At 37.4% G+C, this 26,457-nt stretch overlaps 1 protein-coding gene and 1 long non-coding RNA gene across 3 annotated transcripts in view; one reads left to right on the top strand and one right to left on the bottom strand.

Moving 5' to 3' along the window:
• Positions 1–19,116: 19,116 nt before the first annotated feature.
• The window catches only part of PHF14 (PHD finger protein 14), a 200,089-nt gene continuing 192,748 nt past the window's right edge, over positions 19,117–26,457 (bottom strand). For both annotated transcript variants that reach the window (XM_012531520.3, XM_033420421.2), the window contains exon 18: positions 19,117–19,318. In XM_012531520.3, coding sequence (XP_012386974.1) covers positions 19,244–19,318 — 75 coding nt within the window. In that variant the 3' untranslated portion in view covers positions 19,117–19,243. The remainder of the gene's footprint in view (positions 19,319–26,457) is intronic.
• On the top strand, positions 22,448–24,053 carry LOC125965408 (uncharacterized). The gene is made up of 3 exons (XR_007479244.1): positions 22,448–22,581; positions 23,086–23,142; positions 23,992–24,053. It is a non-coding gene; the product is annotated as an uncharacterized LOC125965408 (long non-coding RNA).

Here is a 26,457-nt window from a genome sequence, read left to right as displayed (position 1 = left end):
AAAGTGTATTCTGTTTTCTTAGATGGAATGTGCTATAAATATCAGTTAAGTCCATTTTAATGTGCCATTTAAAGCTTGTGTTTCCTTATTTCTTTTTGGATGATCCTCCCATTGGTGAAATTGGGGTGTTAAAATCCTCTACTATTATTGTGTTGCTGTTGATTTCCTCTTTTATGGCTGTTAGCATTTGGCTTATGTACTGAGGTGCTCCTGTGTTGGGTGCATAAATATTTACAATTGTTATATATTCTTTTCGGAAAGATCCCTTGATTATTATGCTGTGTCCTTCTTTGTCTCTTGTGATAGTCTTTATTTTAGTCTCTCTTGTCTGATATGAGAATTGCTACTCCAGCCTTCTTTTGATTTCCATTAGTGTGGAATAATTTTTTCCATCCCCTCACTTTCAGTCTGTATGTGTCCCTGTGTCTGAAGTGGGTCTCTTGTAGACAGCATATATATGAGTCTTGTTTTTGTATCCATTCAGCGAGCCTGTGTCTTTTGGTTGGAGCATTTAATCCATTCACATTTAAGGTAATTATCGATATGTATGTTCCTATTCCCATTTTCTTAATTGTTTGGGGTTTGTTATTGTAGGTCTTTTCCCTCTCTTGTGTTTACTGCCTAGAGAAGTTCCTTTTAGCATTCGTTGTAAAGTTGGTTTGGTGGTGCTGAATTCTCTTAACTTTTTCTTATCTCTAAAGGTTTTAATTTCTCTGTCGAATCTGAATGAGATCCTTGCTGGGTAGAGTTATCTTGGTTTTAGTTTTTCTCCTTCATCACTTTAAATATGTCCTGCCACTCCCTTCTGGCTTGCAGAGTTTCTGCTGAAAGATCAGGTGTTACCATTATGGGGATTCCCTTGTATGTTATTTGTTGCTTTTCACTTGCTGATTTTAATATTTTTCTTTGTTTTTTATTTTTGATAGTTTGACTAATATGTGTCTTGGCATGTTTCTCCTTGGATTTATCCTGTATAGGACTCTCTGTGCTTCCTGGACTTGATTGACTACTTCCTTTCCCGTTTTAGGGAAGTTTTCGACTATAATCTCTTCAGATATTTTCTCAGACCCTTTCTTTTTCTCTTCCTCTTCTGAGACCTCTAAAATTCAAATGTTGGTATATTTAACGTTGTCCCAGAGGTCTGTGAGGCTGTCCTCAATTCTTTTCATTCTTTTTTCTTCATTCTGCTCCCTGGCAGTTATTTCCACCATTCTGTCTTCCAGCTCACTTATCCGTTCTTCTGACTAGTTATTCTGCTACTGATTCCTTCTAGAGTATTTTTAATTTCAGTAATTGTATTGTTCATCACTGTTTGTTTGCTCTTTAGTTCTTCTAGATCCTTGTTAAATGTTTCTTGTATTTTCTACATTCTGTTTCTGAGATTTTGGATCATCTTTACTATCATTACTCTGAATTCTTTTTCAGGTAGGTTGCCTATTTCCTCTTCATTTATTTGGTCTTGTAGGTTTTTACCTGCTCCTTCATCTGTGACATATTTTTTTGCCATCTCAATTTTTTTTTTTTTTTATGAGTGGGATTGTGTTCCTGTCTTACTGGTTGTTTGGCCTGAGGCTTCCAACACTGGAGTTTGTAGGCTGTTGGGTAGAGCTGTGTCTTGGTGCTAAGATGAGGACCTCCGTGAAGACCTCACTCTGATAAATATTCCCTGGGGTCTGAGATTCTCTGTTAGACCAGTGGTTTGGACTCTGAACTCTCACTGCAGGAGCTTTGGCCCAATCCCCTGCTTGTGAACCAAGATCCCCAAGCATTGTGGCATGGTAAACAAAAAAAAGCAAGCAAGAAAGAAAAAAAGGAGCAGTACAATATCAAAGAATAAAAATAAATAAGTAAAATTAGATAGGAAAACAATATATTAGGAAAAATAAAACTATAATTGAAACAACTGCAGCAAGATAAAATAAAACCACAACAAAAATAAAGAAAAAAAATGGGGGGTCAGTGGGGAACAAGCCAAAAGGAGAGAGCAATAATAAAGTGTAAAGAACAAAATAAAATTAGAAAAATAAAAGATTTATTAGGAAAAATAAAAATATAAAAGAATCAAAAACAGTGAATCAACAAGGTAAAACAGAACCTCAATCTAAAAGAGGAAAAAAAAAAGCCTTGTCTATGGGGGCAGAGTTTAGATGGGGGTGGAACTTAGGCAGGGGTGGGGTTAGGGTAGGGCGGGACTTAGGCGGGTGGGGTGGTGATGTTTAAGCATGCGGCAGGGCCTCTGCTTATGACCTGTGCGGAAGGTGGGAGGCATCATGTCCAAAGCAGGGCCTCTGCAGTGTGGAGTTCCGGAGTTTGGAGGAAGGGCCCTGGGTGAGGGTCTGTGGGTGGGGTTTAGGCTCAGCATGTTGGAGGGGGTCTCCAAGTGTAGAGGTGGGGCCCTGGGTGTGGGTGTAGGGGCGGGGCTTGGGCTCTGCACGGCAATGAGGGAGGCTCCGAGGGCAGAGGATTAGGGCCAGGAGCCCAATAGGCTTCCCCAGTGCCTAAGTGGACAGGGAAATCACAGGCCCCGTTCCCTTACGTTCTTTTGTGCGCCCCCCCCACCGTCTCCCCCGTAGATGCTGGACCCCTAACCGTGGGTGGGTCCCTCTGGGTGTAGGAACTCCTTCCCTCCCCCAGCCACCCCTCAGGGGTGCCAGTCCTGGAGGTCCAGCCTTTACTTTTGCTCCCCCTTCCCTCCCTCCCACTCCTTCAGGATCCCCGTGACTGGAGGGGACCTCAGTGGGCAGAGGATCAGGCCCGGAATCTCAGCAGGCTCCCGGGGGTCCAAGTGGGCAGGGGAAACCTGGCCACGCTCCCTTTTGATCCTCTGCCCTCCCAGTGGTTCCTCTATTTCCCCCTTCGGGCATGGGATCTCTTCCCCTCCCCCAGCTGCCCCTCAGGGGCACCAGTCCCGTCCTGCCTCCACTTCTCCTTCCCCCACCCCATGCCCCACGTCCTACCCGGTCGCTGGGGGTTCCTCCCATCCCCTTAGGTGTCTGTGGTCCCCCACCAGTGCCTGGTAGGTGCCCTGGTTGTGCAGAGACGCAGTTTCCGCATCCTCCAACCCCAGGGCTTTTTAAGCCTCTTTCCTTCCTTATGACTGGCTGCCATGCTCAGGGAGGCTCAGCGGCGGCTCAAGGCTGTGGGTTTTATTTGTCATAGGGATGTCCTGGTCCTATCCTTCGACATTTTTCATTTTGCTTTAATTACCTATGAGGGGACTTTCATTTATGAATTTATTTGCCCCTTTGTGGCACACCGAGTTTTCCAAAGCTGGCCACAACAATTTCTCCCATTCCATTAGCTTTTCTGCAGTGTGATACCCAATCTTACGGGCATTCACTCGCTCAACATGGAGACCAGTGTTTCATATTGTCCTCTTGGGTGTCATCTAGAGGTTTATTGGGAATGGATGGGATTCATGTCACTTCTTTTGTGAAGTGGAAAAGGGAAACTTGAAGACTCCTCCCCAGGAGTATTGTCTGGTAGGTGAGTTTGAGAAAAAGAATATATAAGGAGGCAAGAATCTGGAAGTGGATTTCCTTAAAATTACCACATGCCAGTACTTATTGCAGGTCTTGATGTACCTCCAAGGGGGTGTGTTCTCCAGCTTGTAGGCTATTGCTCTTTGCAGTGACTACTTTGTGGTGTGATAATTTGAAAACTAGTTTTATAAGATATTACTAGAAGTTAAACTATCAAAATGGGGCTGGGCTCCATAATGGGTAAAAAGTAAGGTATCTCTGATTTAACAGTGTCCTCACTGTACTTCTCAGAAAGCACTGTGACCCTCTAGGGGGGTATAGGATATAGAATGCAACAGTCCTCAAACTGATTTGCATGTGAAATCTTGTTTTAAAATGAGAATAGTGTCCTAGTAAACATACTTTGAAAGCACTGATTGTATTAACTATCTATTGCTGTGTAACAAATTACCACAAATTTATCTTCGAACAACACACATTTGTTATCTGACAGTTTCTGTGGTTCAAGAGTCTGGCTACACTTTGTTTTCCAAAAGGCTGCAATTAAGGGTTATCCAGGAATGGGTCTCATCTGACTGTTTGACTGAGAAAGGGTTCTTTCCAATCAAGTTGCTGGCAGAATTCATTTCCTTGTCCCTCCCAAGCCTGTACCTCCAGCCCAGCTCATCAAAGGGTAAATGTGATTCATGGGTCATTATGCACTAAACTAGAAGGAAAAAGACGTTAAACAGGTATTGAATAAGTACAGAGCAAGAGGGTTTTGTAGGTAGTGGTTTTCTGTTTTCTTTTTTAAGGGAAACTCACAGCCTCTTTTGTGTTTCATGATATAAACTATGGACACCAAGAGCTGAGATCTCTCTTTGACATTTCGTCTGTTCAATGAACTGCAGAAAATGTAAACCTTTACAAGCCAGAGAACTATATCTTCCCTGTGTATGCTTAGAATACTTAAAGACAAATCTAACTTTTATGTTCTCAAAGTTTTGGGAATGACATCCCACTTGATTTTATCCTTTTAAAAAATTAATTGGTTCCAATTCTGTAACAGTGTTTTAAATCAACAGTTGTTTCCCTAGTTTTGTATTATCTTTCATATTCCAAAGTATGTCATTTCTGTCATCAGAATACCCATTATATAGTGTCCTTGAAAATGTGACTGTTGGGAAAAGTAATATGATTCCAAAACCACAGTAGCTCTAAAATGAAATTAAATTCTATATAGATTTTTGCTTCCTCTTTTATATTTCATTTTTGCCCCCCGCCCCCCGCCCAGAGATTTAGACCTACTTTCCAATTAAACTTTCTTCTCCTATGGACAGCCTCATTTATATTTTTAATCTATTAGTAGTTTGGTTCAGGAGACTTCGCTTTAACTGTGCTCTGGCCACGTTAAGAAGTTTCAGGTCTTGATCTGAGTGTTTGTCGACGAGTTGTAGATTCTGGCCTGGGACCTTGCACGTCAACTACCTTCTCATTCAGGGCCTCTGTAGACAGTCATGTTCTTCCTGCTTTACGTTTTCAACATCATGTGTAGTTTCTCTGAGCCACTTTGACACTATAACTAGCATTCATTTTCTTTTCTTACTAGATTATAATACCCTTTAAGCTTATTTGGAAGTAAAATATTTTAATGAAATTATAAAGGATGCGATAGAGAAGATATTCCATAAATGTGGAACTATTTGAGGAAAAGAAGTTATTTAATATTTATCATGACCAGAACACTGTCATGTCTACTACTTATTTAATGTTCATGTGGTAGATAACTCTTAGTGACCCTGGTCTGGGAGAAATGACTCCTTCCAGTGGTCCTAGCTGTTGCTATGTTTGTAGCCAACCACTCCCTGCCCTCAGCTGATTGGATATAGGAAAACATGTGACTCGAGAACTAAGCCAATCAGATCACCTCATTGGACAATTTAGACTTCGTTAGTAGAAATTCCTGGTGTTAGAAGATCAGGGGCCTGTTAAGGTTAATTTAGAACCTATGTTGATGAGCAATCAGAAAGAGTTTTTATATATAAGAGAGAAAAGGGAACCAATTTCAGGTAAGAAAAATAGGTGGAAGACTACAGAGAGGAATGCTGCCAATTGGCTACTCTGATTCTTGAAGACTTTCCAGTTCGCCGTTCCAGAATGTCTGAGGTTTTCCAGCACTTGGATTCTGTGAGACACCCCTGTACTCCCACATAATATCTCCCTTTACATAAATAGTCTCATGTGGATTTTTATTCTTTACAAACTATATCTAAGAAATTTCACAACCCTGTAAAAAATTATATTTAAAAATTAGAGCTTTTTTGATTTAAAAATAGTTGACTGAATCCATGTTTCTCTCTGCTGCCTCCCCAAGATCCAGTAAAAATGTAGTAAAGAAATAAAAGTATTTGAAATCACAGGGACAAGGAGAAAAATAAAGTCAAATTTAGAACAATGGAAAGAGCATGATGAATGACAACTGTCTTAGCTAGGCAGGAAAGGTGAGGCCCAGGTGCCTGTAAAGGGGGATGGGAATCAGTCCAGTATGTGTCTCAAACCCCATTAAAAGCTCAAGAAATGGAAATGCCAGGCGTAAATGGGAGGCTGGAGTGAAGAATGAAGCTGGAAAAAAAAAAACATGAATAAGGAACAGATGTCTGGGTGAATTCCCCAACCTGCATAGTCAGGTGATTGTTCCTCCAGCTAAAGTAAAACTAGAGACCACCAAGTAAACCAGAGAGTCTCCAGATGGAGGGACAGCATGTTCTCCTAAGGACAGAGGGAGGCTCCCTACTGGTCAGGTTGAGTGAGTATACATGTGGCGCCATGAGACTCTCTAGCCCCACGAGAGCCCTGGCTTCCCGACCCCGCACACTGTCTCAAGACATACAGTTCCAAGACGGAGGTGATAGCATTCTTCCCAGACGAAATGGCCAGCCTCACAGAAAAGAATCGGAGGTGGTGACATTTGGAGGATTCTCTCATCAAAACCTCCTGGGGTGGAGCTCACCAGCCTACAATCTGCCCTATGTACATAGTGCCCACTTTTTAAGTATGTGCTTCAGTAGAGGATTTCTAGATATTTGAGGAAAGCCTTCAACCTGAAAAGGGAGAAAAAGGATATTTGGGGTAACAGAGAGGGAAAAAAAGACAATGCACAACAGCCTTGGCTAAATGCAGGTTGGGAGCTATGGGTATCGATGAGGAAGTCTGAATTATCCAGGATGGAGAACAGAGGCAGCAACTTCATTAGATGAAAAGGGGAGTTCAGAGACATGAGGTTCGTGAGAGGACGGCCTCAAATGAGGAAAGATAGGTGGCTGAATCTAACAAGAGGATGCTACTAGTTCCTGAAAGCAGGACCTAGAAGGATATTGAATGATAGAAAAAGAAAGTCTGATTATTGTAATGGAGGAACAACTGACTGCCTTAGTCATAGCTAGAGAAAGACAATCAGGGACATTAAAAAATGACTTTGCAGACAACCCAATAGAAAAATGGGCCAAAGATTTAAACAGACACTTCAGCAGATTATAGACAGATGGCAAATAGGCACATGAAAAAATGTTCAACATCATCAGTCATTAGGGAATTGCCAATTAAAACCACAATGAGATGCCCACTTGAATGGCTAATGCCAAATCAAAACAAAGCAAAAAATACCAAGTACTGATGAGAATGTGATGTGGAGCAGTTGTAGCCACCACATACCGCTGGTGGGATTGTAAAATGTTACAGTTACTTGGACAGACACTCTGGTAGCACTTATAAAGTTAAATATACACTTACCACATGACCCAGCAATCTCACTCTTAGGCATTTACCCAAGAAAACTGAAAATCATGTCCTCACAAATATCTGTATAAAAATGTTTATAGCAACTTTATTCATAATCGTCAAAACCAGGAAACCACTCAGATATCTCCAACTAAGGAGTAGATAAGCAAACTGTGGTCCATCCATACAAAGAACACTACTCAGCAATAAAAAGGAATGAAATGATGCATGAAGCCACACGGATGAACTATTTTTTTTTTTAACATTTTATTTTATTATTTATTTTTGGCTGTGTCGGGTCTTCGTTGCTCTGCGCGGGCTTTCCCTAGTTGTGACAAGCGGGGGCTACTCTTCCTTGTGGTGCGCGGGCTTCTCATTGTGGTGGCTTCTCTTGTTGAGGAGCACGGACTCTAGGCGCACGGGCTTCGTTAGTTGTGGCTTGCGGGCTCTAGAGCGTGGACTCTAGATCGTAGGTTCAGTAGTTGTGGCGCACAGGCTTAGTTGCTCCGCGGCATGTGGGATCTTCCCGGACCAGGGCTCGAACCCATGTCCCCTGCATTGGCAGGCGGATTCTTAACCACTGAGCCACCAGGGAAGTCCCAGATGAACAATTTGAAGTGAAAGAATCTCCAGTCAGAAAGCTACATACTATATTATTTCATGTATATGATATGCTGAAAAAGGCAAAACTAAAGGAACAGAAAGCAGAAGAGTGCCTGCCAGAGTCTGGGTGTGGGGAGGAGACATTGACAGTTGGCTATGAAGGGGCACAAGGGAATTTTGGGCTGTGATGGAACTGTTCTCTGACTTAATTGTAGTGGTGGCTACACAAGTGTATGGTTTGTCAAAACACTCAGGACTGTACATTAAAAGTGTGAATTTTACTATACGTACATCATAACTCTTAAAAATGAAGGCAAAATGCAAGAGGTCTCTGGCTTGAGTGACAGAGAGTGACATTGCTGAGGTTAACAGGAAAGCTTGGCTGGGCAGCAGACAAGCCCAAAAGGAACTAAGCACAGATTCTGCCTTGGCCAATAGAGTTTGAGGCATCAGAAATACAGTTAATATGGTCAAGATGGTGGTTTTTTTTTTTCCTTTTTAATTGCTAACTGGTATTCTGTTATATGAATATACCAGAGTTTATTTATCCATTTGCCAGTTGAGGGACATCTGAGTTGTTTCCAGGTTTGGGCATTTATGAATAAAGTCTCTATACGCATGTATGTGGCTACTGAAAGATCTGAGCTAGGGATCTGTGTTCCTCAAATGCAAATCTGATCATGTTATTCCCCTGATTAAAATTCTTCACTGGTTTCTTATTGCCTACAGCAGTGATTCTGTACCATACATTGGAATCACCTGGAGCACTTTTCAAGCTGCTGAATGCTCGGCCCACCCTGAGAGATTCTGATTTAATTGATCATTGGATAGGGCTCAAATGTCAATTTTCTTACAAGCTCCTCATACGATTTTATTATTTTTTAGGCTTAACTCTTTAAAAAAAAAGTATTATTGAGATATAATGCACCTACCACAAAATTCATCCATTTAAACTGTACAATTCAATGGTTTTTGGTATATTCTATTATTTTTTTATGTTGAGGCAAAAAAATACGTATATAACATAAAACTTGCCATTTTAAAGTGTGTAACTCAGTGGCATTAGTTACATTCACAATATTGTACAGCCATTACCACTAGTTCCTCATTACCATTTGATATTAATGTATGTCCAATTCTATAGAGCTAAATCCAAGTGCCTTAGCAAAGACCCAAAGGCTTTCACAGGAAAACGTCATCCTATCTTCCCAGACTCAGCTCCTCTCACTTCCTGCCCTGCATTCTCCTGGATCCAGACACTCTGAGTTGTCTTTAACGTTTGAAAACTCTGCACCTTTGCATACTGCTCTTTCACCTCTCTGAAACACTCTTCCCACTACTATTTCTGATAAAATCCCAGGTCTTCAAAGTCAGACTCAAGTATTATTTTTATGGAGTGCTCTTTCCACCTCTGGGCTTATTTAGCTGTGATCTATATCACCCTTTATCAGCCTCTATTGGAGCACTTAATCATGACAATTTTCTGTGTCCCTTTTTGTCTCCCCAACCAGAACCAGAATCTGTCTCTGTCTCTCTTCCCCCCTCACTCACAGTGAAATGGAGACTCTGCAATGTCAACATTAGAGAGAACTGCCAAGAAGAGCCACCTAACCCATATCACATAGTGATGTGAGTGGGAAGTAAACTTTTGTTGATTTAAGGCATTGAGGTTTCAGGGATTGTTTGGTTCCACAGTATAAACTAGCACAGCCTAATAGACTCATGAAGAATCCATTCACCATATTCGTCAGCTGTTCTCTTGTGATATAAGTAAATGGAGTATGTGGAACCCCATGGAAAATAGATCATGGATTGGAGGGGAGGCAGAAGGAGAGCTTGATTTCAGAGGAGTCTAGGAAAAATGTAGGTGTGAAGGAAAGGTCTTGAGCACAGTTGTTCCTCAGGGAAGATAGACCTAGGCTGCGGTGAAGGAAGAAGGAACTCACAGATTGGGTGTGTCTAAGGGCAATGAAGACAAACAGCCTACTAAAACCTTTTTCATAAGACTATTCCTGACTTAGAGAATTAGATACAATCAAGTGTAAAATTTCAAATCTCAAATCAATACTTGCCAAAAAGTCTTAAAAAAAGAGAACCCTGAACCAATGTTCAATTGTTAATTTGACTTTTACTGACAAAATACATTTTTGAAGGCATTGCTGAATGCACCAGTTTTGTCCCTTATTAGTATAATCAGAAAGATGTCTTGGTCCAGCAGTGCTCTGGAGGTTGAAACGTGTTCTCCTTTATGATATGCAGCTCTGACTAGATCTATTTTTCTGCCTAAGGTGCAGAAACGCAAATGTGAACTGTGATGCTGTGTAATTTCTGCTTCTTAGACCATCACCATTATAAAAAATACAAAAACACAAAACAAATTTTTTTTGAATTTCACTAAAACCGTGGACTGACATGCATGAGGCAAAATGTGCTGTTGTCCAATCTTCCATTACCGTATTAACCTATTGATTGTCTCACATAATTAAAAAACAAAACAAAATGTGCATCTGTCATAGAAAAGCATGTATAAATGAAATATACCTCAATCAGCAATGAATTGTTTAAAGGAGAGAAACATAAGCTAAAAAGTATTGCAGTTTGGGATCTGTTTTAAGACAATTTGGTGAGAGAGAGGAAAAAGTACATAGATAAAGCAGACATGGCAAAATCTTAACAATTGTTGAATCTCAGTTATGAGTACATGGGGATTCATTGTACTCTGCTCTCCACTCTCTTGCATATATATGAAATTGTTGATGATAATAAATGATACAGGAATCATAAGCTTACAGATAAAATACTTTCAAACATTTGCACAAATTTAAGAGTACAACTTAAATGATTAGTTTCCTTAATCATAGAATTTTATTGTATAATGTCAAAAAATAATGATATTTTGCAAATAGTAGGATTGATTCTTCAGAGCTCTTTCATATGTGTTATTTCATAATGGTACCTAAAATGACATATTTCTACAGTGGTTATTACCTCTCTCTGATACTGTTTAATAAGTTGCCTTTCTCATTGCCCTGAAATCTAAATATCCTGCAAGAGTTCATCTATCTTTAAAAGCAACAATAATCTTTTATCACATTTAGAATTAGACTCAATGTTAAAAATGATAATGGTTGGAACTGCATGCATCAGGGCAATCCACATTTTCTGCTCCTTATGTATCAAAAGTAAGGGTATCATATTCAGACTTATACACACAACATCTGATTCAATTATCTGTTGTTTCCTAGAAACCATATCTATTGACTGTGGCTTGAAACATGGATATGAAAATAGCAATTTTTTTACTCCATTGACAGTATCGATAAAGGTAGAGTATATCTTTTATTCTAGAGTGAGATATTTAGCATGCCATAGGTGTAAATGAAAGACATAAACTAAGAGACAAAAGTGAACCTTTCAAACGTTAATGTGATGTTGGCTGTGTTATGATGAGCCCCATGATATCAAGTGCACAGAACATATAGGTGTCATGCTGAGAAACCAATGATCTAGCTCTCATCTTGACTGCAGGCAAAGAATATCTCATTAAAGCCATAAATTTCATGAGTCTGTTCCTAAATTTAAAACGCTTAAGGAAAATGGCTTTCATGGTTCAACAGTTTTAAATGGTTGTACTTAGTTGGCTTTGTAAAAAGGAAATGAATTGTTTTTTTTTAAACAAATCAGAATTATGCCATAGTTGCATGTGTTTTCATGCGGTTGCTGTTAGCACTTAACTTCCTCTCTAGATAACAAAACCCCAGACTCCACATTGAATTCACCATGGGGAGACAATTATTACTTGCTATGATTGTTCAGGATAGTCTGGGACGGGGATGAAATTTGCTCATTCATGGCTGTATAAAAACTGTTTTCTTGAGGTAATGTGAAAAGGAGAGGGTTTCTAATCAACCTTCACTATTCAGAGTAAACATTATTTAGCCTACTCTTAGGAGGAGTAAGTTGCTCCAGTTTCATGCGGTGCTAGCACCCAACCAATAGAAATGTGTGCAGGCCTCAGGGATCCAAGGCATTGGAAAATGTCAAAGCAATTAACTGAACTTATTTCTTCTTTCTCAGTGGATATTGGAATAAATCTTACATAGCCATGGGGGAGATGCACTTATAGGAAATATTTTCCGTGTTTTGTTTTGTACACGTCCGACTTAAAGAGCAACAATTGGTTGCATCTGGGAAAAACAAGACAAATTACAAGAGAGTACAGATATTTCAAATGCCTCCAAATGTTTAATCTTAGAGGACAGTCTTAGTGATTGTTTTACAGAAAGAATATATACATATGAAAGAATATATACCTACACACAATAGGAATATAATTATTGCTTTCCAAAAAATATTAGAGAAGCAAAGCTACCTAGACTCACTTCATTTCATCTGGATGATCAGAAAGTTACAAATGAGAAATATTATACCTTGGAAAGAGCATGTCTTATTTGATGTGTGTGGAAATAAAACTCAAAGAAGTTCATAGACAGTTGAAACTCAAAGCAGTTTATAGTCATTTAAAGTTGGAGGGCTTCCCTGGTGACACAGTGGTTGAGAGTCCGCCTGACGATGCAGGGGACACGGGTTCGTGCCCTGGTCCGGGAAGATCCCACATGCCGTGGAGCGGCTGGGCCCGTGAGCCATGGCCGCTGAGCCTGCGCGTCCGGAGCCTATGCTCCGCAACAGGAGAGGCCACAACAGTGAGAGGCCCGCGTACCACAAAAAAAACAAACAAAAAAAACTCTGTGATGTAAAGTTGGAGCAACTGGGCATACATCTTGCTTTCCCTCTCAGTCAAGCTTTCTAATCCCAATGGAAATGGATAGAATTATCCAGAAGATAAAGTTAAGGTTTAAACATTTTAAATTGTGTTTCAGTGTATTTTCAAGTGCAAAGTCATTCAAAAAATCATTAAAACAACATGAAATCATTAAAAATCTTTACATTAAATGTTTTCAAGAAGGCATCACACTATTTTTTGAATGTTGAATTTTTTTTTTTTGCGGTACAGGGGCCTCTCACTGTTGTGGCCTCTCACTGTTGTGGCCTCTCCCGTTGCGGAGCACAGGCTCCGGACGCGGAGGCTCAGCGGCCATGGCTCACGGGCCCAGCCGCTCCACAGCATGTGGGATCTTCCCAGACCAGGGCATGAACCTGTGTCCCCTGCATCGGCAGGCGGACTCTCAACCACTGTGCCACCAGGGAAGCCCCTGAATGTTGAATTTTTACAATTTTTTGTATGTTGTTTAATTTCTTTTTAAACTTTCATTAGCATCATTTGTAGATAGTTATTACTTTTAAAGTGTTGTTACAAACACTATTGTAGAACACCCTAACACCATACACAAAACTAAACTCAAAATGGATTAAAGACCTAAATGTAAGGCCAGACACTATCAAACTCTTAGAGGAAAAGATAGGCAGAACACTCTATGACATAAATCACAGCAAGATCCTTTTTGACCCACCTCCTAGAGCAATGGAAATAAAAACAAAAATAAAGAAATGGGACCTAATGAAACTTAAAAGCTTTTGCACAGCACAGGAAACCATAAACAAGACAAAAAGACAACCCTCAGAATGGGAGAAAATATTTGCAAATGAAGCAACTGACAAAGGATCAATCTCCAAAATTTACAAGCAGCTCATGCAGCTCAATAACAAAAAAACAAACAACCCAATCCAAAAATGGGCAGAAGACCTAAATAGACATTTCTCCAAAGAAGATATACAGATTGCCAACAAACACATGAAAGGATGCTCAACATCATTAATCATTAGAGAAATGCAAATCAAAACTACAATGAGGTATCACCTCACACAGTCAGAATGGCCATCATCAAAAATCTACAAACAATAAATGCTGGAGAGGATGTGGAGAAAAGGGGACACTCTTGCATTGTTGGTGGGAATGTAAATTGATACAGCCATTGTGGAGAACAGTATGGAGGTTCCTTAAAAAACTAAAAATAGAACTACCATATGACCCAGCAATCCCACTACTGGGCATATACCCTGAGAAAACCATAATTCAAAAAGAGTCATGTACCAAAATGTTCATTGTAGCTCTATTTACAATAGCCAGGACATGGAAGCAACCTAAGTGTCCATCATTAGATGAATGGATAAAGATGTGGCACACATATACAATGAAATATTACTCAGCCATAAAAAGAAACAAAATTGAGTTATTTGTAGTGAGATGGATGGACCTAGAGTCTGTCATACAGAGTGAAGTAAGTCAGAAAGAGAAAGACAAATACTGTAGGCTAACACACATATATGGAATTTAAGAAAAAAAAAATGTCATGAAGAACCTAGGGGCAAGACGGGAATAAAGACACAGACCTACTAGAGAATGGACTTGAGGATATGGGGAGGGGGAAGGGTAAGCTGTGACAAAGTGAGAGAGTGGCATGGACATATATACACTACCAAACGTAAAACAGATAGCTAGTGGGAAGCAGCCGCATAGCACAGGGAGATCAGCTCGGTGCTTTGTGACCACCTACAGCGGTGGGATAGGGAGGGTGGGAGGGAATTGAGCACAAGAGGGAAGAGATATGGGAACGTGTATATGTATAACTGATTCACTTTGTTATAAAGCAGAAACTAACATACCATTGTAAAGCAGTAATACTCCAATAAAGTTGTAAAAAAAAAATGACCATTATGAAGCACAACTTCTAATTAAAAGAAAAAAAATTGCCTCCAGTTTTTGGCTATTAAGAATATTATGAATAAAGTTGTTTAAAATATTCATATATACATCTTTTTGTGGGCATCTCTTTTCATTGCTCGTGTGTAAAAATCTATAGCAGAGTAACTGGGTCATATATTAAGGGCATGTTTACCTTCATGTGAAACTTGCAAACTTCTTTCCAAAGTGGTGTACCATTTTATACTTGGACCAGCAGTCACATGGACAAGATGACAATTCCCTTGGCTGTTAGTCTGCTTCTTTCCATCACTGCTTTCTTAATAGGCTCATGAATAAAATGGACATTCTGGAGGGATGAAGGCTGTGTCTAGAAAATAATATAAGTGTTTACTCTTGATTTGGTTACCATTGCTGAATGCCTAACTTGCCAGCAGTAGCAACCTATCCCTAACCTTTTATGTAATACCTCCATTAGAGTTCTATTGGTGCATAAAAGTTACCACAAAAATTTACAGCTTATAACAACACAATTATTATTTCTGAGTTTCTATGGGCCATGAGCCTGATACGGCTTAGCTGAGTTCTTTGTATGAATTCTAGTTGTGTTATAACCTCACCAACATTTCATTATCTGAGTCTAAATGATCACCTATGACTGTCCAGTAGAAATACAATGGAATTTACACATCCAAGTTTCCTAGGAACCACATTAAAAAAGTGAAAATAGTTGAACTTTCTTTTAGTAATATATTTTATTTAACCAAATCTATCCAGATATTACCATTTAAGCCTATAATCAAAAGTTAAGATATTTTACATTCTTTTTTCATACTAAGTCACCAAAATTGGTTATGTATTTTATTCTTACAGCACATCTCAATTCAGACTAGTTGTATTTCAAGTGCTGAATAGCCACATGTGGCTAGTGGCTGCTGTATTGGACAACACAGACATTTCCATGGGTATACAGTAGTCACTCACTGTGGTTTTAACTTGTATTTTTTCCTGATAACTAAATGATGTTGAGCATGTTTTCATACACTTATTGGCCATTTGTAAATCTTCTTTTGTATAATGTCTGTTCAAATGTCCAGCAACAGGTGGTATATTCACACAATGGTGATTCACAAATTGTGGTATATTCATACAATGAAAAAGTACTCAGTAATAAAAAGGAATAAACTATTGATTCATTAAATAACCTGGATGAATCTCAAAATATTATGTTGAGTGAAGAAAGCCAGGCACAAAAGAATACAGATGAAATGATTCCATTTGCATGAAATTTTAAAACAGGCAAACTAATCAAGAAAAATAAAGCAAATCCACTGCAATAGTAGAGGTGTGTGAATGATTGTAAAACTGCAAAAGAGAACTTTCTGGAGTGATGGAAATGCTTTATATCTTGAAATGCTATAAATGTACCTATGTAGATATGTACATTTATCAAACTTTATTGAACTGCTAATTCAAAATAGGTGCATGTTGTTGTATGTAAATTATACTCCAATAAAACTGATTTAAAGAGTAAAAGCAACATATGTTAGTACCTGCTATGTAATTTCCAGGCCCAGTGCAAAGTAAAACTGTGGGATCCCTTATTCAAAAAGTATTAAGAATTTTAAGACAGTGACAGCAGAGGGAGTTTGTTATGATTCCCCGGTGATAGAGAGTGCATGGCATATAGTAGGTTCCAATACAATTTTGTTGGATGAATTTAAGAATGTGGGCATTTTAGTGCACAGCAACTTCCTTTCAAGGACAGCATTAACACCTCTTCCTACTTCTGCTGTGTGTTCCACAGACCTAAGGAGAGAGTAGAATTCTGTATAGTTTTTTTTTTAAATGATGTATGTAAATATGATAGAGACAAATACTGATTAAAAGTTGTTTTACTTTTAAATTCTTTGAAAATGTGAAGAAGTATAGCTCAATAATTAACATGAAGAAAATACAATTCAGTTGAGTGGGTGGAAATTATACAGGCATCATGAAGTATAAAGAAGTTTTGTCTTTCAGGTATTCTATATTGTTACAGGCTGACTTAGCTGTAACTAACTAAGCTAGTTACTTAGCTAACTTACCCAATATGGGTCAGGAAACAAGCTAAGTAATGGGGATGTGGAGATAAAACACGTATATATAACTGTGTAGTGGTTTGTCTTCTTTAGAAATCAATTGTTAGATCATATTCTAATTGTTAATGTTTCTAAGGATCCTAAATATATATAATCCACATTGCCATAAACATTTCATTGGGACTTCACTCTAGTGTTCCTTAACATAACTGGAATTGTTATAACAGGCATTTGGACTTATTTAAATAAGTTATGGACTGAATGTGCCCCTCCCCCATCCCCACCTCTGCCAATTCTCACATGTTGAAGCTCTGGTTCCCAGTATGGCTGTATTTGGAGTAAGGAAGTACTTAAGGTTAAATGAGGTCATGAAGTTGGGAGTCCTGATCCGATAGGATTAGTGTCTTTATAAAAAGAGACCAGAGAGCTCACCTGCCCTCTTTCTATGTGTACTCACCTAGGAAAGACCATGTGAGGATGAAGCAAGGCCACCATCTGCAAGCCAGGAAGAGAGTCCTCACCAGAACCCAGAACCTGCTGAATCCTGATCTGGGACTTCCAGCCTCCAGAACTGTGAAAAAATACATTTCTGCTTTTGAAGCCAAGCAGCCTGAGGTATGTTGTTATGGCAACCTGAGCTATTACAATATGTTATATTCTATAAAAAAACTACATAATATGCAAAATTTGATTCAAAAAAAGTACCAGCTTAGTCATATAATGTGGGCAATCTTTTAGCATTATAACAAGATTTATGTGTATATACTTAGACATAAGTGTATAAACCCTAAAAATTTGATAAATTCATACGGCAGATTTTCCCTAAAGGAAATTTACAGTGATTTACTTTATTACTCATTGTCCATAAGCCAAGGGATACATACATATTTTAAAATATTTCTAAAAAGGAAAACTAGAGTTTTAAATGATTAAAGGTATCACAAATATAAATATTTAAAATGCCTGTTGGGTGGCTGAGTGTCCCTCTTCTCATACTCAGCAACTTATTTTAGAAATGAAAGTATTAAGAGATGAGATGACAGCACACTAGTAACTAAATAAACAGTCTACTGAAAAATATGGCCAAAAAGTTACTGAAAAATTGTAGAGAAGCAGTAAGATGCTTTTACACTTGTTCCATCGTAACTCAACGTAGAAAAGATAAAGCAGGATTTTCATGTTTTAGGGGAGCTGGAATAGTAGTTAATTACTTCACTTAAGCCAAAGTTTTCAAATTAAGCATGGCTAAGAATTTAGGGAAGAAAAATAATTAAACGGGAGGTAGCAGGTGGTAAATAAGGTGCTAACAAGAAAGACTATGTTTTTGGGGAAGATAGTGAATTGAAAGAGGTATGACATAGGTAGTTCACAATAATTAAATGTGATATTCTGGGGTGAGACTGCTTGGGTTTGAAGTTTTGCTCTGCCAATTACACGCTCCATAACCTTGGTTAACTTATTTTCCCTAAGTCTCAGATTGATCATTGGTAACGTGAAGAAAAGTAATAACTATCTTATATGTTAATAGGGATGATTAGTGGTATAAAGAATACTGTTTAGCACAGTACCTACAACATAGTATATGTAATAGATTTTAATGATAATATGAATCATGTATTATTGTTTCTTTTCAAATGTGACACCGCTAATGTAACTCCAATCTAAGTGAATATGGGTATTTTGAAATAGAGTAGTATCTATTCCAAAAAATAGGGAAAAATGGGAGAAAGTCAAATTAATCTTTGTATTTGCTTATTGCACAGGCCCTCCTCAGACTCTGACATGCCTACTCAGGCTTTTCTTTGGCTCAAACTCTGCTTCAAAATTCATCCGGGGAGTCTAATCTGTGGGATATAGCTGTTTTCCTGATATCCACAGTTACATTATTTGAGGCTACACATCAATGACTTTTCTATCTTGCCTACTTGCAGTTTTCCCCATTTCAGCCTACTGTATCATAGCTGCCAGCCTGTCCCACTGTCACACCTTTACTGAGCTCCTCAGATGCTTGTGATAAAACTATGGCTCCAGGCTAAGTATACAGATTTCATTTTCACAGGGAAGAAGTGTATGCTGGCATTCTCTTATAAGCCTTCCAAAGTTCTGCTTCTCATTTTAAGAAACTCTGCTTCTAATTTTAAGAAACTCTGCTTTAAATAACCAAAGACATCTGCCAAAAACATTGGCAGAAATCAGAAAATGGTATTTAATCTTGTGGCAGTAGTTGGTTTTCAGTGTTTTCACATGCAAGCATTTCCTGTTCATTTTTGAACTATGTTGGACTTTCTTTATATTAATTGGAATTCTGTTAAGGTCCTTGAAGAAGACAACAGAGGCTTGTAAGGGGAAAAGACTTTCAGTTTTTTTTTTTTTAAAGTCATCCACATGTGTTAACACTTGGGTTACAGATAAAATTCTGTCTCTTATTCTCAAATTTCAGTAAAGAATTTAAAAAAATATTTTAACGGTCTAACTTTTATATAAAAGTTTAAATCGCTCTTAAAAAAATACAAATTCCAAACGCACGTTCCTATTTCATTTTCAATGACTTTATTGAGAACATTTTGCAAATTAGATTTTACAATTTAACATTTTACAATTAGAAATTTCATCTGCTACTACATAAGTTGCAAACTTTTCAAAACACTACAGAAAATCCTTTATTTCTTTGGATTTTTCTGTTCCATGTTGAGCTCCTGAGATGTATTTTTTCTTTCAGCTTCATTTTCATCTTCCTGTGAAATAAATTTTAGAAAACATTAAAATATAAACTTCAGGGCATTTTATCACCTATACTTAATACACTTTAACTTCATTTCTCTGAAGAATTAACTATCATGACTCCAGTAATCGTAGGGGAAAGGCTATAAACAAAATGGCACAATTATGCAACATTTAAACATTAACATTCTCAGTGGGTGCTGTTTTATACTACACATTGACTAAAAATTTCTGTATGTTTTTAAAAACAACTTATTTTATCAATGACTTAAGAATTACTTTTGAAAGCACCTGCTACTAAAAAGTGTCCTTTTTAGGGGGTCAACCAGATATTTTTACTTCACTATTTGATAAAAAACAGTAAATTTAACTTCTGAGACATTTTATGTACCCAGCATGGCATTTTGGTCTCATCCAGCATACTTTCTTGACAGGTCTGCCAATTTTCCAATTACTTGTGCCACCATGTTATCTGAAGATCAGTCAGTTCTAAAATAGGAAACTCTAAAATGGGCACGTGAGGCGACAGAATGCTTACATTCTACAGTTTCATTCTAAGTGGTGGCCTCATAATTCATAGCAGGTTCCTGTGGAACATGGTGAATAAATAAAGTGACATCATAATGTCTGCTTCCATAGGAATGAAGTGTATCTTGTGTTCAATATTAAATGGTGACCTCCAAAGTATAAATAATGAGAATCTGGAAAAATATTTCATCTTACATTTTATAACCCATCTCATCATATATGTTCCTTCAACAACACGTAAGTACAAAGCAGTCTTGCTTTTCTAATATTTCTGATAGGCCTGCCATTTTTATTAATGGAAGTAAAAAACACTGTCTAACTCTTTACTGAGTTAATTAAAGTATGAGTAGCTTAATTTCTTAAGTATCTCTGGACAGCAGTAATAACATCAATATCACTACACATCACCCTGCATCTCTGTATAAAAACCAAATTCAATTAAATAATTATTAAGCTTTGCTAACAAATAATTATTAAGTAAACTGACTTTATTAAGTATATGAAAATCAAGGTGTATATATATAATATATATTTGTTATATATATGTTAATATGTATAACATATTTATATAATGTTTATACATAACATATATATGTTAAGTGTCATATATATATATAACAAATATATATATATATATTTGTTTTCCACGAAAGACCACACCCTTGCCCATAAACATTAAGGTGGAGAAAGCTTCCTTTATATACATTGTCTCTAAATTTCAACAGCACCTGTGATTTAGCCTTTGTCAACACCAGGAAAGCAGAGAAATTATCAATATTATCAATCAACCTGAATCATTACAGATATGTTGGCTGCAAGGAATGGGGTTTCTGACTATCAATTTTGGCAATGTAATTTTAATATATTTATCTAAGCACAATAGCCACTGTGTGCTGTTTAATTTTTTTTCCAATTTGTCTCTACTGAATAGAGATATTATGTTCAATTGACTCTTGAAAATCTATTAATGAACAGGTAGTTTCCACTTTAAGAGTCTAAGATAAGAGTCTGTAGAGATTACACTTTAATTACAACCCAATAAAAAGCAAATCCTATTCCACACTTTCCACTGTCGTCTTCTGTCAGTGAAACACTGACAGAAAGTGTTAAAACAGCAGGTAAAGGTGGCAAGAAATTTTTGTTAGGTAGCACTGAATTTGTTTATATGTTGTTCAAGGCAGGGCTTTATCTTCTTTATCTTATATTCCTAGTTGTTCAAGGCAGGGCACATTTAGTGTATGGGGGGGGTCCAATAAATGTTTCCTGAACTATGTGAAACAGTGGAATAAAAGATGAGTAAAAGAGAGGTCTGTAATTTGGAAAAGCATAATATCCTTCCTTATCCAGTAGTTACACTTCTGAATTTACTAAAACATTATTGAAAACAGAAATAAGCAAAAATATTTGAAACATCATAAGCCAAACTCACCGTTATCGAATTCATAGTCTTTAATTTTTGAAAAAAAGTGGAGGCTTTATCACGTGGACAGTCTGCTAAGTTCCCACAGCAATATGACTTACTGGTTTAACAAGCTTGGTTACCCTGATGATCCTGAGGACTAGGAAGTATCTATAATATTTACTTTCATAATTAACTAACATTTTTCATATAATGTCAGTCTTTTTGTTGTTGAATTTTTCTTAGTAATAAAGTATAGTTAATAAATGCATGCCTAATACTGCCTCCTGTTCAGGACAGGTACAAAAGTTTCTTTATGCAGAGAAAATGTCTTAAAATATCTTGCCTTTCTTTGCCTTTAAACTATTTGTGTAAGTTAACAAGATACAATCTCTTTCTTCCTTTGTATAAGAATAGCTGTGATCTGGATACAGAAAAGGATTATGGAGGGGCAGAGAAGGCATTTAATCCACTGCTAGAGTCCAACACATCGTAATTGCTACGGTATAATATCATCAAAATAATAACAGCCAAAGACTTTAATCACTGTAAATAAAACACTGGAATTAGATATAATAATGCTCCAGAAAGGATTTTAGAAGTTGCTTTGTTTTTTTCCTTTTTTTGCGAGTGCTAATTTGTGTTTCTAAGTTTACACATCAATTTTTTTTTAACATCTTTATTGGAGTATAATTGCTTTACAATGGTGTGTTAGTTTCTGCTTTGTAACAAAGTGAATCAGCTATACATATACATATATCCCCATATCCACTCCCTCTTGCGTCTCCCTCCCACCCTCCCTATCCCACCCCTCTAGGTGGTCACAAAGCACCGAGCTGATCTCCCTGTGCTATGTGGCTGCTTCCCACTAGCTATCTATATAACATCTGGTAGTGTATATATGTCCATGCCACTCTCTCACTTCGTCCCAGCCTACCCTTCCCCATCCCCGTGTCCTCAAGCCCATTCTCTATAGACATCAATTTTTATAAGAACTTTATAACAGTTCAAGATTAATACAATCATTAAAATACCTCAGGCAGCAAATCAAATATCATTCACAAGTGAATGCATAATGAATGAAACTGCAAAGAAAGGAAGTTTTTTTACCAAAGTATTTCTTCACTACTGGATATTAAAGGCAGGCAAAATTTTCTTCTGATAGATGGTAGGTTCTTGTCACTCTTTGCTAAGATAAGACATCTGTTTTTTTTCCCAGTGAAAGAAGACCCTTGCTACACGGATCATTTTCTTAGTGACAGCCCTGACAAGTGTGACATTTGTTTCATCAAGTGTTCTGAAGCAGCCAACAAGAAAATGTACCCTTTGGGGCTGCTGGAAAGCAGACAGGTTTACCTCTTAATGTTTAAGCTTGTTAATTCATACTCCAGAAAACATGTTGATTATAGCAACCTTGCAGATCTGCTAGTTACATGTGGAATTTCAGGAATACGCACATAACAATAACGCTCATAATGCCACACAGTTAAAAGTGGTTCCTTGGCCTTCCTGCTCTTTGGACACTGACAGCATTGCTGTAGTGAGGAGAATGAAAATTTCTAAGCACACATGGACCATGTAATTATGGGCTAATGCTCCAGGTGGCAACATGAGACTAAAAGAGTTATTATAACAGAGAAGTAAGTAAAAATACTGCCATTTTTATCTAAACTAGATTCCTTTTACCACCAAGTAAAACCCACAGAGTCTGTTTAAATCCTACTCAGCTTGCAGCATCAATCTGGAAGAGAAGGCCCTCTATTTTTTCTTATTTACAAATTTGACTCATAACAGTTCAAAGAATTGATGTCAATTAATAAAACCTATCCACTCCTGCTTTTCCCTTCTCTTGAGGTAACCGACTCCAAACAAAGAGCAATTATTTTAGCAGCTGGAATTTCTACTGCTCAGGTAATATTTGGACTCAAATTAGTCTATGAATACAGCTGACTCTGTATTTACCCTACAGACTGTCAAGTTTTAAATTATTTCTTTTAAAGGTTGGATTATACAAAGGGACACACTTTCCCCATTATTTCATTATATCTTTAAAGATGACTTTATGAGTACCTTTAGAGTGGAGAAATCTGTCAAACATTACCTTAACCAAATGATGAAGGTTAACATTACCAGTAATACATATTAACATTAACTCTTTGGTAAGATGCACTAAAAAGGGCACATTAATTCTGGTCTGTGGTATCCTTCCCAATAATGCATGAACCTAAATCTAGTAAGGAGAAAACATCAGATAAACACTCTATAAAATAATTGAACAGTAGAAGATAATAACACTACAGGAAGCTGGATGAAGGGCAAATGGGAATTATCTGTGCTGTTTTTGCAACTTTTTGTAAGTTTAAAATTATTTCAAAATAAAAAGATTTAAAAAAACAAAATAGAAATGACTATTTAATGAAAGTTTTCTAAATTCAAAGTAAGTGTGATTGTATGCACAAAGAGTTTATGTGGAAGAAAATTCAAGGTAACTGTCACCTCTATATTAAAAATACACGCTAAAATAAACTGTTTGCTTTCCATTTTTCTATTTAAAATTCCTTAAGTACCTCAAATGTTTATAATGGTGATGATATTAATTTTTATTTTCTTGTCTGTGCTTCCATGCATTTATCTTACATTTCTACTCTGAGCACAGATTACTTTCACAGTTAGAAAACATAAGCTTTATTTCCAGAAATAAGTAAGCATAATGGGAGTCTGTTTTCAAAGAGAATGATGTCAGTTGTTTTTACTTTACAGAATCTGCTATTCACAGCAGATAAAGACACATGGTGGTACAAACAGTAAAATAAAGTGAGAAGGTACAACTAAGTACTAACTTAAAATATTTCTATTTTCTTATGATATTTTCTTTAGATTTTAAATATTCCTTTAATCAGAGAAAAGTTACTGTAATTGGATTCAAATTAATAGTTGAAATTATCTGTATGCTTTGATAATGGTCCTTTAAAAACTGTAGTATATACACAGCTTTTGGTGAAAAATATGAAGACACACTTAACCTGTTCTGTTAGTTGTAGACTAAGTATAGAAAAGCAATATATAATATATTGTTCTGATCTGAGGTCAAAAACTATGCTCTTTTATTCATTTAAAACATATACCAGAGGGACTTCCCTGGTGACACAGCGGTTAGGAATCCGCCTGCCAACGCAGGGGACACGGGTTCGAGCCCTGGTCCAGGAAGATCCCACATGCTGTGAAGCAACTAAGCCCGTGCGCCACAACTACTGAGCCTGCGTGCTGCAACTACTGCAGCCTGCATGCCTAGAGCCTGTGCTCCACAACAAGAGAAGCCACAGCAATGAGAAGCACGCATACTGCAACGAAGGGCAGCTCCCGCTCGCCGCAACTAGAGAAAGCCCATGTACAGCAAAAAAGACCCAACGCAGCCAAAAATAAATAAATTAAATAAACTTAAAAAAAAAGTATACCAGATATAACTCTCAATGGCATTTAAGACTGTGCTTTTAATAAAGAAAATATGCTAGTGCTGCACAATAAAGAAAAAAATTTTCTTAACTGGAAAAATACGATAATGAAAATGTTTTAGGCAAAAATGAGCATGTTGCATGCTTCAGACTAAAATTAATTAGAGTTTTTAACATTTTACAATTCCACTCTAATTCTTTAAGTGGTGCATTTACTTCATAGTAATAAACACTTGGATCATTAAGTGCAAAATGTGTGTGATGTGCTACATTTAACAACCTTTGGCCCTTTTTTCTGTACTTCTGTATTCAGTTTTCCAATGCATTGAATAAGCAATTGAAGACCACAATTAAATTTCCTGATGTTGCATATTTGAGATTCTTATTTCATTTAATACAAAAGGCAATTAATCTACCATTTTACAACTGAATCTCAACTTCAGTGGGCCATGAGAGATGCTGAAATGAACTTACAAGAAATGCTTAATTAAATTCACAGTAAAAAGTGTAAGAGGTTCTTATGACAGAAGTTGCATATTTAATTAGAAAGTCTAGGACTTTCCTGGTGGCGCAGTGGTTAAGAATCCACCTGCCAATGCCAGGGACAAGGGTTCAAGGGTTGATCCCACAAGAGCACCTAAGCTCGTGCGCCACAACTACTGAGCCTGCACTCTAGAGCCCGCGAGCCACAACTACTGAGCCCACGTGCCACAACTACTGAAGCCCGCACTCCTAGAGCCTGTGCTCCACAACAAGAGAAGCCACTGCAATGAGAAGCCTGAGTACCTCAACGAATAGTCGTCCCTGCTCGCCGCAACTAGAGAAAGGACGCGCGCAGCAATGAAGACCCAACACAGCCAAAACTAAATAAAATAGATACATTAAAAAAAAAAACTCTAGGGCTACTGTAAAATTAAAGTAACCTGGGATGTTCTTAGTAAACCTAGCTCAAACACGTAAGTCGTTAAACAAAATGGAGCTATTTTGTAAATTTCTACCTTTTTTCTCTACTTAGTGACTCAAAAGATAGTTAATCAAAGAAATATCCCATTACCTAATATTACAGAATCATGGCCTTTTATTTTAATAGCAAGTAGATAGATAAAAGGACAGTAATAAATTTCTAATTTCACGTATGAGTATATATGAATAATTCTACTTCATTTGTTGAGCAATCACTTACCTCTCAATTTGTGATTCTGGAGCAGATCTAGTAAAGTAGGTTTGCTTTTCTAAGTCTTTAGTTCCTCCTGTTACTTTTTACTTCTTTGTGGTGGCTTTTGGTGGCATGGAAATGGGACAGTTAAAAATAAGACTTTGGATTTCCCATGTATGATTTCAGATCAAGAGAGAATCTCTATGACCTGGGAAGGAAGGCCCTAAGGATTGGTACAGTCATCTAGGGAGGGCATATTTATAGGAAAGGAAAGGAAGAACAGTGAGTGGAAGGTAAGAGTCTGGCAAGATAGGATTAGAAAAAATGAAATGATGGATGATAAGTGTGAGTTAGGTTAGACACTTAATGAGCATAAACCTAATTCTATAAGCTTATATCTTCTCATAAACATGAAGAAAAGCATAACTTTCATAATATGAAGTTTTAGGTGTTTAAGATACGTTTAAGATATGGTGCTAACCTGCTGGGGCTAAGAATACCATCACACTCTTTTCTTCTCTGACAGATGAGTTCCTGTATAAGGCTTATGTTTGATAACCCCTACGGAACTTATGATCTTAAAGATAAAAATATTTTCCTTCTCTGGCAGACTATCTA

The sequence above is a fragment of the Orcinus orca genome, chromosome 9 (genome assembly GCF_937001465.1).
Source record: "Orcinus orca chromosome 9, mOrcOrc1.1, whole genome shotgun sequence".
In the NCBI taxonomy this organism is placed as follows: domain Eukaryota; kingdom Metazoa; phylum Chordata; class Mammalia; order Artiodactyla; family Delphinidae; genus Orcinus; species Orcinus orca.
This window is presented reverse-complemented; position numbering and strand designations above follow the sequence as displayed.